The sequence below is a fragment of the Callospermophilus lateralis genome, chromosome 2, assembly GCF_048772815.1.
Source record: "Callospermophilus lateralis isolate mCalLat2 chromosome 2, mCalLat2.hap1, whole genome shotgun sequence".
In the NCBI taxonomy this organism is placed as follows: Eukaryota; Metazoa; Chordata; class Mammalia; order Rodentia; family Sciuridae; genus Callospermophilus; species Callospermophilus lateralis.
Window position 1 is genome coordinate 25327166 of NC_135306.1, and position 15885 is coordinate 25343050.

Consider the following 15885-nt stretch of genomic DNA (forward strand, 5'->3'; position numbering starts at 1 on the left):
GTAAATTAAACAATAAGAGCAAAAGGCACAAAAAGCCTATTTCATTTATGGTGTTTCAGCTGATTCTTTAAGAAGCAGATAAACAAGTAATGTAAGGAATGGCCAAATCTTGGCCTGAGCTGTCTTCCGGTAATTAATCCTACTATCTGTGGTTGTCCAAGGATAAAAGCTCCGTGCCTTCAACTTCTGCTGTCACTTTCCAGAGGAAAGAAGCGGCTGCTGTTTTTCCCCGTTGCCAGTTTTTACTATGCTTTGAGCAACAAGGTAGCAGAGTGTCCTAAAAAAGCGACAGTATTCCATTCTCCAACCAGAAATGCCACCCCTCTTCCAACTTATTGTTTCGTCTTTGAAAGATAAACATATTTATGAATCTTCTATTTTATTCTCCTGAGACATTATGCATGATCCATTATAAAACATACAGATAATACAAAGTCCAAAAGCCTATCATGTTTATGGAATAAACACAGGATAGTTAAACATGGTACATTGTGAAGGAAAATCATGGTTTCATTTATTTTCATAAGACAGGTTACGAGTGCATGACGTAAGAGCTTAAGAGAGTCATCACCAAACTGTGCTAAGGACATTGCATGACATTACGCAGGGAGAAGTCTGTGCAAATTCATCTTCTTACTTTCAGATGGTAGGAAAAATATTATTTCTTTAAATAGTCTTGTTTATAGTCAGGAAAATAGATTTGATAAACTGAACAAGTAGACATCTGCCCCTCTTTCTGATCAAATATCAATGTCAATGAAACAGATTCCAAAGAAAAAATTGAGATGAAAAAAATTCCAAATAAAAGCCAACACTGCTATCAAGGTTTTTCTTTTAATATGCCATGAGTTATCTTGATTGTAAATTTTCCAAAGTACTTTTCCAGACACGTTTCCCAACCCTTCCAAGAGACTTCCTCAGTCTTTTAATGCAGTAAAAGATGCTGGATTATAGTTCTGTCCATCTCCTCTTTTTGAAAACAATATAATACTAATGACCTTAATGGTAATATATTCTTATCTAATAAGGAAAAACATTTACAAATATCAGAAACCCAGTTTTGAAACATCTGCATTATTTTTGAACTGATTCAGCATTTTGTGGGTTTTAAAAAGACAGCAGGTTTGACTTACGACTTGCTGATAAGCACATTTTTGCTGAGGAAAGGGGGAAGAGTGAATGCTGCATTTCTCCATTGGCCCCAAAAGTGCTAATTTCACAAAGGGATACATCAAAAGCAAACATGCAATGGTGGTTTTAAATTTTTTACTGCAATATAACAATGAAGTAAACAGTAATTAGACACCTACTAATTTCTCCCCAAAACAAACAAACAAAAAAAATGTAAACAGGAAAATAACTCTGCCTATACTTGTACAGCTTCTCAAATCGTGTTTGAAGGGTCTCACATTCAATGATCAAGAAATTTTAAAATAGCAGTAATTATTTTCAATTTAAGAAAAAGTTCCCCTCTTCCCTCCCCCACCCCAAGTATTTAAGATGAAAGAATGGGCTTCCTTACACATTAATTTTATACTTTATGTGAAGCAGCAACAATAACCATCAATAATTTGGCATTTCTGTTTACAGTTGCTCCAAAATTATTTTAAATTTTAAAAAGCATTATCCAGTGTTGCCATGAAACAGAGACTGTAAATTCTAGGTAGCAAAGATCCTTTCAGAAACCAATATTAGGTCAAAGAAATATAAAGCAGGGCATTACACTAAATTTCTGGATCTAGTACACTAAAAAGAGTGAAACCTAGGAAAAGGTACCTATGTTTTATAGAAGAAATAATGACCTGCAAAAGCTGATTTTTGGTTGTATAATATTTTACACACTGTGTGGATTTGCGGCATCTGCTAACAGAAGCAGACATGCACTGTATTTATCCCTGCCCAATAATCTAGATCCCGCCCTCCCCACCCCAACAATCTACTACCATATACCAAGTACTGTGGATATGAGCCCAAGTCATCCCAGACAATCCAGTGAACAAAGTTAGTGTAATGCACTGGTGTGAAGTATGAGATACAAAAAAGTCCCTTTCAATCTTCATCAAAGTTCTGCTGTAGAAGAAAATTGGCAGCCAAATTCTCATTCTTCTCACAAGCAAAATATGCTTGTATCACAAGTCCTTCAGGAAATCCTAATGCCTTTAACTGGAAGAAAAGAAGGAAAATATAAATATAACCCATTAATTATGGCCCTTTTAATTTTCTTCACATACTCTGAATTCCAGCATAGCACTACTAACAGATCATTACCTGAAAACAATACCCACACAAAAGTTCTGAGAATTTTACATGAATTCAGTCCCACCTGAATTTGGATTCATTGTCCAACCCAAGGGTTAGAAGGTACTATGCAAATACTCTTTGCCATTAACACCAAAAACCAGAAAGTAACTATAAGGGCTTAAAAATAATCAATCCCACAGCAATTTGTAGATCCAACAGCTTATAGTACTTTAAAGGTGAAGATAAGGATGGAAGCAACTGGAGAGGCTTTAACTGTCTCAATGAATTACTTGTAAATGTTTTATTTATTAAAGTAACTTATGTCTTTCATTTGGATTAAATATTATTCTCAATCTCCTTCCCTTATTCAATACTTCACACTAGAAAACCAGATGATTATTTTGAAATCAACATATATGGTGACCTATTTGGGGACGGTGGGGTTGGGAGGTGGCACTCAACCACTGAGCCACATCCCCAGCCCTTTTTTGTATTTTTATTTTGAGACAGAGTCTCACCAAGTTGCTGAGGCTGGCTTTGAACTCATGATCCTCCTGCCTCAGCCTCCCAAGCTGATGGGATCATTACAATGCCACTGTGCCCAGCATGGTAGACTGTTTTCACTGCTTAACATGTATAGCATTTTTTTTTTTTTTTTTTTTTTTTTTTTAAAGAGAGAGAGGGAGAGAGAGGAAGAATTTTAGTATTTATTCTTTTAGTTTTTTGGCGGACACAACATCTTTGTCTGTATGTGGTGCTGAGGATCGAACCGGGACTGCACCCATGCCAGGCGAGCGCGCTACCGCTTGAGCCACATCCCCAGTCCCCATGTATAGCATTTTTAATGGTATTACCAGCTACTTAATTTCCTTTTCCTAGTCAATTAAAAAAAAAAATACCTGTGACTCAACATGCACTGCTTCTAAAAGACTTTTAAACACTCAAAGCAATTACCTAACTCATTAAGTATTATTATTTGTCAGCCAAATGCTATTTATGAACATTCTCCTCAACTCCTCAACTGTTTCAATCACCCTATATTAGACTATTTTTAAAAGTGACTTGTAAGAACTGGGCAAAATCCCAATTCAGTGTAAGTATCGATTTATCCACAAATAGAGGAGAACAAACTAAAAGAATGAGATGTTATCTAAATCTTGTTCAGATCATAGCTGGGACAGCGAAAATAAAAAGGTAGGTTAGTCAATAGAGTACATTCCGACCACTTGTTTCTTTCTGTAAGAGACACACACTTTAGATTCAAAACCCAAAAATGTTAAAAATAAAGGAATGGAAAAAGATGAATACTGGTTTTGTTTTTAAACTTCTACTCAATAATATATTGGAGGTTCTAGGTGGGGCAATTAGACAAGAAAAAAAAGGGAAGGTATTCATTTTGAAAAAGAAAAAGTGTCTCTATTCACAGACTTGTATATTGAAAATTCCAAGGAACATGTACACAAATTATTAGAACTAATAAAAATGAATTCAGGAACATTTTAGAATACAAGATCAATGTATAGAATTAAAATTACTTATGCTGGGCATAGTGACACGCTCCTATAATCCCAACTCAGGAGGTCAAGGCAGGAGGATTACAAGTTTGAAGCCACCTTGGACAACTTACCAAGATATATATATATATATATATTTGTAAGTGCTAAGGGTGTAGCAAAGCATCCCCATTACTCCAAAAATAAATAAATAAACTTAACAAAAGTAGTACAAAACACCCTGAAAAACTATGGAACACTAAAGAAAAATTATTGAAAACCTATCAAATGGAAAGATCCCACATTCATGAGTTGGTCAGACTTAAAACAAGGCAATACTTCCCAAACTCATCTCCAGGATAAACATAAACACAAGTCCTATTCAATTTAGCCAGCCTCATCTTTGTTTATTGGTGGCAGAAATTGAACAAGTTGATCCTAAAATTGAAACAGAAAGGCAAGGGACCCAGAAAAACCAAGATAATACTTGGAAACAACAACAACAACAACAAAACTGGGGCACTCAACACTTGCCAATTTAAAAACTTATTAAAAAAGTCACAGTAATCAAGAAAAGGAGGTAATAAGGAGGCATAAGAATAAATACACAGTTCAATGGAACAGAACTGAGAGCCCAGGAATAAACCCTCACATGTGGTCAATAGATTTTCAACAAGAGAGTCAAAACAATTAAGCTGGGAAAGAGAAGTCTTTTCAACAAATGGGGTACAAGTAACTAGATATCCATATACAAAAGAATGAAGCTCAATGCCCACAACTCACATCATATTTAAAAAGCAGATCAAAACTGATCATAGACTGACATGTAAAAGCTATAAATTCCTAACAGAAAAGACAGGATAAACAACTTTCTCTCAAAAGCACAAGCAAAATTAGAAAAATAAAACATAACCCCCCCATACACACACCATAATCAAAAATCATTAACCCTGACCTCAAAATTAAAAAGTTGCTATAAAATAATTTGGGCAAGTCTTTTTTACTCAAATTATATTACAGGGGTGGGGGAGGGGGTAGCTCAAGACATAAATTAAAATCTTAGCAGGGTACAAAGGTGTACACCTATAATTGGCAGACTGAGGCAGGAGGGCCTCAAGTTCTCAATCATCAAGACCCTGTCTCAAAATAAAATTAAAAGGGTTGGTAGTGCAGCTCGGTTATGGAATGCTATAATAACTGGGGGGTTGGACAGGGTTGGGATGGGGATATGTAGAAAACACCTAATTGTAAACTCTGAACACTCTTGTGTATAATACGTAAGGACAAATTATTATTGTCCAGATGACTTTTTTAAGTATATTAAGTTATTATACACGTTATCTGATTTACATCTCAGTTGGAAAAATAGGACAAGTATGATGATTACCTGTTTACAAATATCGAAAATGAGAGAAATCAAACAAATAATTACTGCAGTGCCATGACCTGTACTGGTAACCAGTGCAAAAAAAAAGGAAAAGGATGCAAAGAAAATCAGGATAGCTGGAATATGATGTATACTACACATCATTCTTATTAAATTCATATGCATATTTATTTTATATGACAAAAATGAAGCAAAATTTGAAATAGGATAAGTGGGGGAGTAGGGTCTCCAGGGCTAGACTCTAGGCTCTATGTAAAAGAATTCTCTACAGTGAATGGAAATGCTCTGGATCCGTTCTCTCCGGTAGTAACTACTAGTCCCATGTGACTAATGGGCATCTGAAATGTGGTTATTGTAACTAAGAAACTTCACTCTTATTTTTAGGGGAACTTACCCTTTCTATAGCTTCTTTTTCCTGAGGTGTTACTTGAATGTAATTCATATGCCCACTTCCAGCTTCTGCAATTCCTCCACTGCCACTTCCACCTCCTCCTCCTTGACCCCCAGATTCTTGAACTGGTTCATTTAACATCTGAATAAAATGCTCCTGGTGTTGGCTAATTTGCTGTGATTTGAAGGACAGAGGAAAACAATACACTGATATTAAATATTTTTAGAAAAAACAGCAATTCTAAACACAAATAAGAAAGAAAAGGCTATAACTTTACAATGGCAATATTTTAAAAATAATTTCTCACCTATCATTATTACTAATGAAATTCAGTACTTTTACATTAGGTAAACACTGAGGAGAATTCAAATAGTCTTTCATAAATGTCCCTCCCATAAAATCAATGTTCAAAGCTGTAGAGGCTGGATGCAGCCATGTATGCCTAAAATTCCAGCTACTTGGGAGGCTGATGTAGAGGATCTCAAGATCCAGGCCAGCCTCAGCAGGTTAATGAGGACCCCATCTCAAAATAAAATTTAATAAAGGGGTCCAGTGCAGCTCAGTGGTAGAATGCTTTTCTAGCATGTGTAAAGCCCATTCAATTCCTAGTGACAAAAAATAAAAATGTAAGCAGTTTTTGTTTAATTAAATAACTCTGATTCTCTAAAGTTAATATACACTGGGAATCTGCAAGAGGTAAATGTTTTCCAAACTTATTTGACATACTGAAATTGATACAACTTCTATATCTCAATTTCTTTTCAATACACCTATATACAGCATAATGTTCTACTAAGTGTAATGTGGATTTAATCATTCTCAAGAACTAGTGGAGTGGACAGTACGTTTATGGACTTTTTCAAAATAGAATACATTCTAAACCCACTTTTCAAATTAACACCAATTAAATAATCACCTGCAGTAACTGAGGATTCTCTCGACCTATCTGTTGTAGCAATGCAGGAAGCAGGGAAGGGTTCTGTTGAATAATTTGTCTCATCTGTTGAAACTGAGGCTGATTTCGTAAAAATTCAAGGGGATGCCCTGAAATAAACACAAACATTTAAAAATGAAAGTAGTAAATACACACACAGACACACACAACACACACAAAGAGAGCTGGTTAAATCATATTTATACTGCAAATATTATCAAGTAAAAAATGAATTCTCAGATATAATAAAATGAATGATGCAATCTTCAAATTTTATCACTGTATGAATCTTATATCACAGAAATTACTATTGGCCAAAGCAGAAGAGTGCAGATCACCAAGAACCAAACTTCCTACAAGTTCCCTGCACACCATTACCCCTCCACCCGCAAAAACAAAAACAAAAAAACCCTAGGAATTCCTGTTCTACCTACATTTTCTCAAAATAAAAAGTAATAAATTTGTTCCAATTGTTCAAAAGTTGCTATGAAAAATGAAATGTGTGGTTAGGCAATTCTGTCACTGTATGAACATCACAAACTGTACTGAAGCAAAGTAAAGCAGCTATGGTGTCACTAGGCAATACAATCTTATGGAACCCACTAGTGTTAAATGAAATGACTATATAGTCAAAAATCCATAAAAATCACTATCGTGAATTCCTGGGAAATGTTAAGTCAGAGAGAGAAAGGTATTTAGTATTTTAAAAGTTAGGAATGTCAGGTTTGCACATTAGGAATTTTAATACAAGACTGTGTACAAAGCAATTATGGGATTTTTGTTGTCAACCAGAGCTTAGCTCCACAAGGAGAACTAGGAAAAATACAAGGAAGAATGAAGGAGAACCACAAGTAAATCGTGGGCCTACCACAGGCTCCAGGCTTTGTTCTGAAGTTAGATCCATGGATACTGACCAGTAAGGAGGCCTTTAAGCCTCTTAGGGTTTCATTTCCTAAGTTGTATGATAACTACTAAGATCCTGTAACAAGGTGAGCATTTTGAATGTAACACTATATGCAAACTGGGGAAGTATCTTTTCCTTAGAGCAAACTAAACTGATTATATGCCCTTTTACAAAACTACAGCACTGACATGTAATACATGAAAAATTATCTTTTACACACTTGGAAGAATTTCTTTTGGACCCCTCTTTAATCAATATAGAACTTATTTTCAATTATTCAAATGCTTTGGGAATGAATCCCACCTTAGCCATCTACAACCATTTCTCCCTTATCCAAGAGATTCCACTTTACCTCCAGAACTTGCTGTTGTAGTGGTTGCTGTTGTAGTTGCGGCAGCTGCAGCCACTGCTGAAGACTGAGGAGCCCCAGTACCAGCTGCTTGAGCAGGTTCAACCACAGCTTGACTTTCTCTATCTCCAGGAATTCCCTACAACACAATTTCCAAGCTTTAAGACAATCCACCATACCAAATTAGCTAAATATTATTATACCAATAAAAGGCTGATAGTCGGTTTAAGATCCCTGCCTAATTTCCTAAAAGCATAAAACAGATGTCTACTTCAATTAAAAGTAAAGGATTATTAAACTGCATGGATTTGAATTATATTAGACATGGCCTGGGTGTAGTATAAGGCAGCACTGACCAACAGAATTTCCCACAATGATGGAAATTTCTCTATTTGCACCAACAACTAAGATACCCACCAGTCATACATAATTATTTTAAGTTTTAAAATATTGATATGTACCTTATTAAAACTAAACCAAGGTTTTGAGCTACACATTCATTGCTCTAGTTGATTCTGAAATTCTCAGAAAATTTCAGCACCCATTGCTCAATGATACAAAGGACAATTTGTAAGGACAGCCTTAAGACTATCCAAAGATGACGGTTCTGAAATAACTCCTGGGGAAAAAAAAGTTGACTCTCCCTTACTTGCTGCCAATGGCCTGTTTCACAGTGTGCACTCCCTGCTAATATCCCACAGAAATGCCCTGATTACTCATAGTTCTTCAGGTGAGACCAGTGTCCAGGACACTGGCTCCTCATGTCACTGGGGCTTATGCCAAAGATGTAAAAATTTGGTGCAGATGCCTGAGCCTTTCAAGGTGAAGACCTTGTAGCAAAGTAGCAGTTACAATGGGGTGAAAAGGAATAAAAATAATTATTCCATAGAATTGGGAAAGTCTGAAAGTAATGAAAGATGGTGTAACTGTTGCTAAGTCAATAGATTTAAAAGATAAATACAAAAATATTAGAGGTAAATGAATGGAACTGGAGACTATCATGCTAAGTAAAATAAACCAATCCCCAAAACTCAAAAGTTCTTTCTGATATGCAATGCTAACACAATTGGGGGGTGGGGGGGATAGAAGTTCACTGGATTAGACAAAGGGGAATGAAAGAAAGGGAAGGAGGATGGAAATAGGAAAGACAATAGAATAAATCAGACAATCTTCCAATTTTCATATATTAATACATGCCCAGTGAAACTCCACATCATGTACACCTACAAGAATGGGATCCTAGTTAGAATAAGATATAAACCATGTATGTATAATATGTCCAAATACACTCTACTATCATATATATCTAAAAAGACCAAAAAAATATCTACCGTTAAAAATATATTGGAGGTAAACTTGTTCAGGATATTGCCAATAACACAAACGAGTAGGTCAAGGATGGCACTGCCACTGCTATGTAGTGGTATGCTCTATATCCAAGGAAAGCTTTGAGGAGATTAGCAAAGGAGCTAATCCAGCGGAACTCAGGAGAGGTGTGATGTTAGCTGTTGATGCTACAACTCCTGAGCATAAGCAGTCTATCCTTGCATGATAAACTCTTGGTCATAACTGCTAAAAATATTGATGGAGAAACTCCAAGTATACCTGTTTCAGTTGGCCTTTAGGTTGTGGCAGTAAAAGCTGCAAGTTTTAGTGACAATAGAAAGAACTATTTGAAGATACAGCTATTGCTACTTGTGGCACACTGTTTGGATAAGAAGGTTTGATCCTAAATATTGAAGATGTTTGGTCTCATGAGTTAAGAAAAGTTGAAGAGGTCACCATCAACAAAGATGATGCAATGCTTTTGAAAGAAAAAGGTGACTAAACTCAAATTGTAAGGCGTGTTCAGGAAGTCATTGAGTAATTAATATGCTACAACTAGTGAACAACTAAATGAATGACAGGCAAAACTTTCAGATGGAGCAGCTATGCGTAAGGTTGACAGGCCAAGTGATGATGAAGTGAATGACAAGACAGTTACAGATGCCCTCAGTGCTACAAAAGTTGCTCTTAAGGCATTCTTTTGGGCGGGGGTTGTGCTCTTCTTTAGTACATTCCTGTCTTGGTCTCATTAACTCCAGCTAATGAAGATGAAAAGTTGGTATAGAATTAAAACAAAACACCAAACACAAACACTCAAGATTCCTACAATGACCATGCTAAGAATGCAGGTGTTGAATTATCTTTTGTAGTGTAAAAATCTTTCAAGATCAAAGATTTTCTGAGTATGGAGGGAAAAGCAATCTGATCAAACACAAGTTGTTAAGAACTGCTTCAATGAATGTTGCTGAGGTGGAATCCTTCTGTTAACTTAAAGCAGAAGTTGTAGTCATAGAAATTCCTAAGGAGACAGACTCCAGAATGAGTGTGACGGAAAAGTGGTATGAGAGGTAGTATGTTCTGATTTTCAAAATAGTGCTTTATCATTATGAACGGTGACAGGAAACTCAAAGCAGGGTTTCTCACCAATAACTTCAGAGAAGTCAGTTGAAGAAAACAACTGAAGAAAAGATTAGTTGATGTTGAAGAAAATCCCTATTAACTATCAGTTATTGGTTTCAGTTGACAATATACAACAGTTTACTGGGTTCACTGTCTAAGCCTTCAGATAATCTATTTTGTGGTTTTGAATAAAAAGACAATTGTATATTCCTGATACTGGGTGCAAGAGCAGAGTACCAATACACTGCTTTCAATTTAAATCACTGGGACATTTATACTACTATTCTGCTAAAAATCAGGATTTTAGTGCTTGCCATCACCAGACAAAGAAGTTCAGAAGCAATCTTTCTGTGGAGAATAATTGGGTACAAAGTAGAGATATTCAATTATATGACAACCTTTGTGTAATAAAAACTGCTCAAAGTTAGATATTCTTTACTGATCCAATTCTGAGAATGTGTCAGAAAGTACCACATATAAAATTGTTTTCAAAACTCACAAAATAGATATTAAAGAAATTTAAATAATTTGACTTTTAGTTGATGCTTTTTATATGTCTGAGGCATTTACCTTCTTGAGTTGTTATAGTTTAAAACTGCAAGAACACTTTCTGAACAACCTATTATGAATACATATACTTATAGATTTTATAACTACTACTATTAAAAGGACTTTATCAAATTCTTGGATTTTGAGTTGGGTCTGGTAGTGCATGTGTAACCTCAGTTACTTGGGAGGCTAAGGAATGAGGATCAAAACTTTGAGATCACCTTAAAAAAAAAAAAAAAAAGAAAGTATTACAACTGAATAAGAACAAGAATGGTACATGCTTCTATTTCCTAATAAACCAGAAGCCAAACCCATAAAATCACAAAGAATAAAGGGTAATGAATGGCAGGGTGATGGCTCACTGCATTAGAAACATAGTGGGCACTAGAAATGAGTATTTGGGAAATTGGTAGCCAATTCAAGTCCTCAGATGAAGTTATTAAGTGTTAGCAAACTATACACAGATTTAGGATCTTGAGTATCCACCCAATTCTCAACAGTTTTGTTAAACTAAAAAGTAAATCAACACTGCTATTGATCTACCTGTAATTTTCACACACGATACAGCCTCTTATTAGGTAAGTGACCAATAATTCATTTCTTCTTTCCACTCATTCATTTTTACTTATATGTTAACTAGTAACAATTAAAGGTAGACCTTTTTCAGTCTATGAAATCAACCATAAATATATTCAAACACTTTAAACTGTTTCATGAACTCATTTCATATGTTCATACACACACACACACACACACACACATATTTTGTTTTTTAAAGAGAGAGTGAGAGAGGAGAGAGAATTTTAATATTTATTTTTTAGTTTTTTTCGGCGGACACAACATCTTTGTTTGTAGTGCTGAAGATCGAACCTGGGCAGCATGCATGCCAGGCGAGCGCGCTACCGCTTGAGCCACATCCCCAGCCCCTCATCTGTTCATATATTTGTATTTAATTCTACATAGCAGCTCAGGAGGCTGAGACAGGAGGATAGAAAATTCAAAGCCAGCCATGACAACTTAGTGAGACCCTGTCTCAAAATAAAAATATAAAAAAGGGGTCAGGAATATAGCTCAGTGGTAAAGTGCCCCTAGGCTCAACCTCCGGTGCCAAAAAAAATAAAATAAAATGAGATGCAAGCCAGGCACAGTGGTAAAAAACTGTAATCCCAGCTACTATGGAGGTTGAGGCAGGAGGATCTAAAGTTTGAGGTCAGCACAGGCAACTTAGTAAAAACCCGTCTTAGAATAAAATATTTAAAAGGTGGGAATGTAGCTCAGTGGTAGAATTCTCCTGGGTTCAATCCCCCATACTGGTAGAAATAATTGAGGCTTTCCTGAGGTTAGCTGGCAACTAGAAAGGAATTTGCAACAGAAGTGCAATGTAGTAACAAAGGAATGGGTTACACTGTGATATGTATTCCTCAGAGTTATGATAGTGGATGAGGTTTGTGGCAATTCACAATCAGATCAAAACCTCAGAACACCAAAGAAAATGAGAGAACAAAAATGTAAGATTAAAAAAAGATAACCTAGCATCATTCCAAAAGAATGTAAAACACATTTATATTAGGGCGCAGTTGCACACAAGTCTGAGACAGGAAATGAGTTCAAAGCCAGCCTCAGCAATGAAAAGGTGCTAAGCAACTCAGTGAGAACCTGTCTCTAAATAAAGTAAAACAACAGGGCTGGGGATGTGGCCCAGTGTCAAGTTCCTCTGAGTTCAATCCCTCGTACCAAAAATAAAAAAGAAACAAAACAAAACAAAACAAAAAACCCCACATCTATAAAACTGGCAGATCCCAATAAAATGCCAAGGGCTTCAAATATCCACAATAACCTATTTATCAAAAACTTTTATTACCACTTAAAAAATAAAGGAAGGACTTATAAAAAGTTCCTTAACTGTTAATGACTATAAACAAGCTAACAAATCCAAATCCAGGCTAGGAATATTACACATGGAGGCACACACCTATAATCCCAACTCTGGAGGCTGAGGCAGAAGGATCCCAAGTTGGAGGGCAGCCTCAGCAATTTAGTGAGACCTTGTCTCAAAATAAAAAACAAAAATAAATACCCCCCTCAAACCAAAGTCTGTCCAAAAAAAAAAAAAAAACACAGAAATTTAAGTTTTTATATAAAAATTCCCCAATTTTTCAAAGCTGGCAGCTTCTATTTTTCCTCTGAATAATTCATCCAAGATCATGCTAGGAATAAAAAAGCTATTAAAATGTGGGCCTATTAGATCAAAAACATGTTCCTTGTCCCCAACACATACTTAAAATATGAAGCATGACTCCAAATGGATAGCCAATTTTATAACTCATTTAACCATGTTTCATCCTAACTAAAACTGTACCAGAATGTTTTAGAAAAGGCTGGATTTTATCAATACAAAATGTTAACTAATTTGAGGATAAATAAAAGCATTAATTATCTAGTAAGCATTATTTTTCTCTAGTGAATTCTTTTAAAATCTTTGAGATCTTGATCTTAAAACAAACAATGGAAACAAAACAAAACAAAAGTGTTTCTCACCATTAAAAGATACTCCACTGCTCTGTCAGGGTTGTTGAAACTGGCTCTCAGGGCTGCAATTACTTGCTCTCGTTCATAGCCCATTGACATGATCTCAGTTACCATATTCTCGTATGACTGACCTGTCACTAAAAATGGCAGGGGGGTATAGAACAAAACATTTAATGTACATTCTCTATACATTTCTTAAGTGTATACATGTATACAGTGTATCAGATACTACCGCTAGGATTACAAAAACAAATAACAACCTATATGCAATAGACAGAATAATGATCCAGAATAAAAATCCCCCAGAAATGTCCATGTCCTAATACCTGGACTAGAGATTTAAAAACCATGTTAGATTACTTGGCAAAGGGCAGTGAACCTGTAGGTAAAACTGAGGTTGCTATAATCTGACTTTAAGATAAGGTACCCCCACTGGGCTTCCTGGGTAAGTAGAAGAGGGAGGCAGAGAGGTTAAGAGAGCAAAAGCAGGAGAGAAAAGCTATACTTTTGCCTGTGAGAATGGAGAAAGGACCATAAATTTCAATAAAGTAGGAAGCCTTCAAAAGATGGAAAAGGACAAAGAAAGGGTTTTTACCCAATCTTCAGCAAGAACACAACCCTGTATCAAACTTCTAACCTATAATACTGTAAGATAATAAGTCTGTGCTGTCCTATACCACTAAGTTTGTGTTAACCTACTACAAGCCAATAGAAAAATAGTACATTTCCTAAGTTCAAAAGAATTATCAGGTACAAATTAACAGAGAATGAACAGGAGACTGGGCTGCAAATGTAGCTCTGTGTAGATGCATGCTAGAATTAGCAGGAGGTTAGGGAAGGCAACCTATAATAAGAAATACATGAGCTCAATTTTGATAACAGGTAAAGGAGCAATTCAAGCAATTGATTATAACAAAGCAAGTTGGCAGTTTTCTTTTGATATCTTTTCTTTTGATTACCAAAAAAAGTGGGAGAAAGGTGGTTAGTAAACAAGAAAGTTAGAATCTCCTATACAACACAAGACAGTTATTATTCCAGTAAGTCACAGCCAGAAGTCTTTCTCCAATCTTCCCTTGGGGATGCGGCCCAGTGGTCAAGTTCCTATCTTGCTTTTCATGAAGAGGGCTGACAACACTTACCAAAATTATCAAATGAAAGCTGTTTCCCCCCACTAATCTCACCTCACTTAAAATTATCTTCTCCTTTCACCCATGGTCTGGAAACTATTGCCTTTATTGCCACCTCAAAGATTAGATCTGGTTACCCTCTCTTTTCTCCACCTTCCACCCTTCACTCTCCGAGTAATCATTCCAATCAGCAACCACGATCAATTATGTATTTCGTATGTGTCTTCTTTAAACAACAACTTCGCATGACTCCATCCTCATATCTTTCAGCAACTGGTACATTTGTCTGCTCTCTTCCTTCTATAGCTATAGCTGTCCACACATGCTGGGTCCAATCCCTCACATTCCTCTCATTCCTCAACTAATTCCAATAAAGATTTCCCCTTAAATGTGTTCCTCTCCACAGGCTGCCTATCCACCTAAGTGCTTGAACCAGAAAGCTTGATGATTTCAACTTCTTTACCTGCCTTTCCACATCTAATCGACCAGTATATCTGGTAGCTCCCATTTTTTTTTAATATTTATGTTTTAGTTGCAGTTGGACACAATATTTATTTATTTTTATGTGGTGCCTCACACTTGCTAGGCGAGCGCTCTACCACTGAGCTACAATCCTGGCCCTTCCATCTTAAAATCACAACCCAAACCCATCTAGCTCCTTTCTCCACTGCCATCACTCAATATCAGCCCACAGCAACTACTGGTCTGGTTTATACTCTGCCCCCAGACCTACAACCCACTCTTCAGTCAGCAGCAAAACTGAGCCTTTGAAAAAGAAAAAAACGGCTCAGGCTCCCCACCATCAGTAATCCTCCTCTACCCACAATGATCCTGAGTTACTCAACAGGTCATCTTTCCCTGCTGAGAACCTTCATGTGTGTAGCCTTCTATGGAGCCAGATCCTTCATACATTCCAGTTCTAAAATTAAAAGTGACAGTGTCAGAGAGGTATTGCCCAGCTATCTTAAGTAGAACTATTTTCCTTTGTAGAAACTCTCTGTATTAAAATCATTTAACATGATTTATAATTTATTTTTTTCTATTCCTATCCAAACACAGGTTCAGCTGAGCAGGGAACAGTGTCATTTTTCATATTTTTTCTATAGACTTTTCAAAATCTAAAGGTACTTTAATAGCAAAAACAAACAAACAAACAAACAAAACCAAAAACCCCCTAAATATGAAGTTTGTCCCTCCGAGGATGCAAGTGTTAATAGTGCTTAGTGTTGCAAAATGAGATGGAGACCCTCACTTATTTATCTAAAAGTGAATTATAAAAGAGCCCCTCCTCGATCTGTTTTCTTGTCTCACCACAGGAGCCTTCCCTCTTATACTTCTACCACTGTGATGCCATCCTCCATGGAACCTTTACCAGAACACAGATGGGCAGATGTCAGTACCACATACTCATACTTGAACCTCCAAAACTGTAACCTAAACAAACCCCTTTTCTTTATAAAGCAGAGAGCCTCAGGTATTTCACTCCAGTTACACACACACACACACAAAACCTTTCTTTTCCCATCCCATAAACAC

At 36.2% G+C, this 15885-nt stretch overlaps 1 protein-coding gene and 1 pseudogene across 1 annotated transcript in view; one reads left to right on the top strand and one right to left on the bottom strand.

Moving 5' to 3' along the window:
- Positions 1 to 362: 362 nt before the first annotated feature.
- Rad23b (RAD23 nucleotide excision repair protein B) overlaps positions 363 to 15885 on the bottom strand; it is a 39357-nt gene continuing 23834 nt past the window's right edge. The window contains exons 6-10 of the mRNA XM_076845719.2: positions 13232 to 13359; positions 7703 to 7838; positions 6429 to 6556; positions 5516 to 5686; positions 363 to 2163 (exon numbers count right to left, since the gene is read on the bottom strand). Coding sequence (XP_076701834.1) covers positions 2050 to 2163; positions 5516 to 5686; positions 6429 to 6556; positions 7703 to 7838; positions 13232 to 13359 — 677 coding nt within the window. The 3' untranslated portion in view covers positions 363 to 2049. The remainder of the gene's footprint in view (positions 2164 to 5515; positions 5687 to 6428; positions 6557 to 7702; positions 7839 to 13231; positions 13360 to 15885) is intronic.
- LOC143392070 (60 kDa heat shock protein, mitochondrial pseudogene) lies at positions 9211 to 9809 on the top strand (annotated as a pseudogene).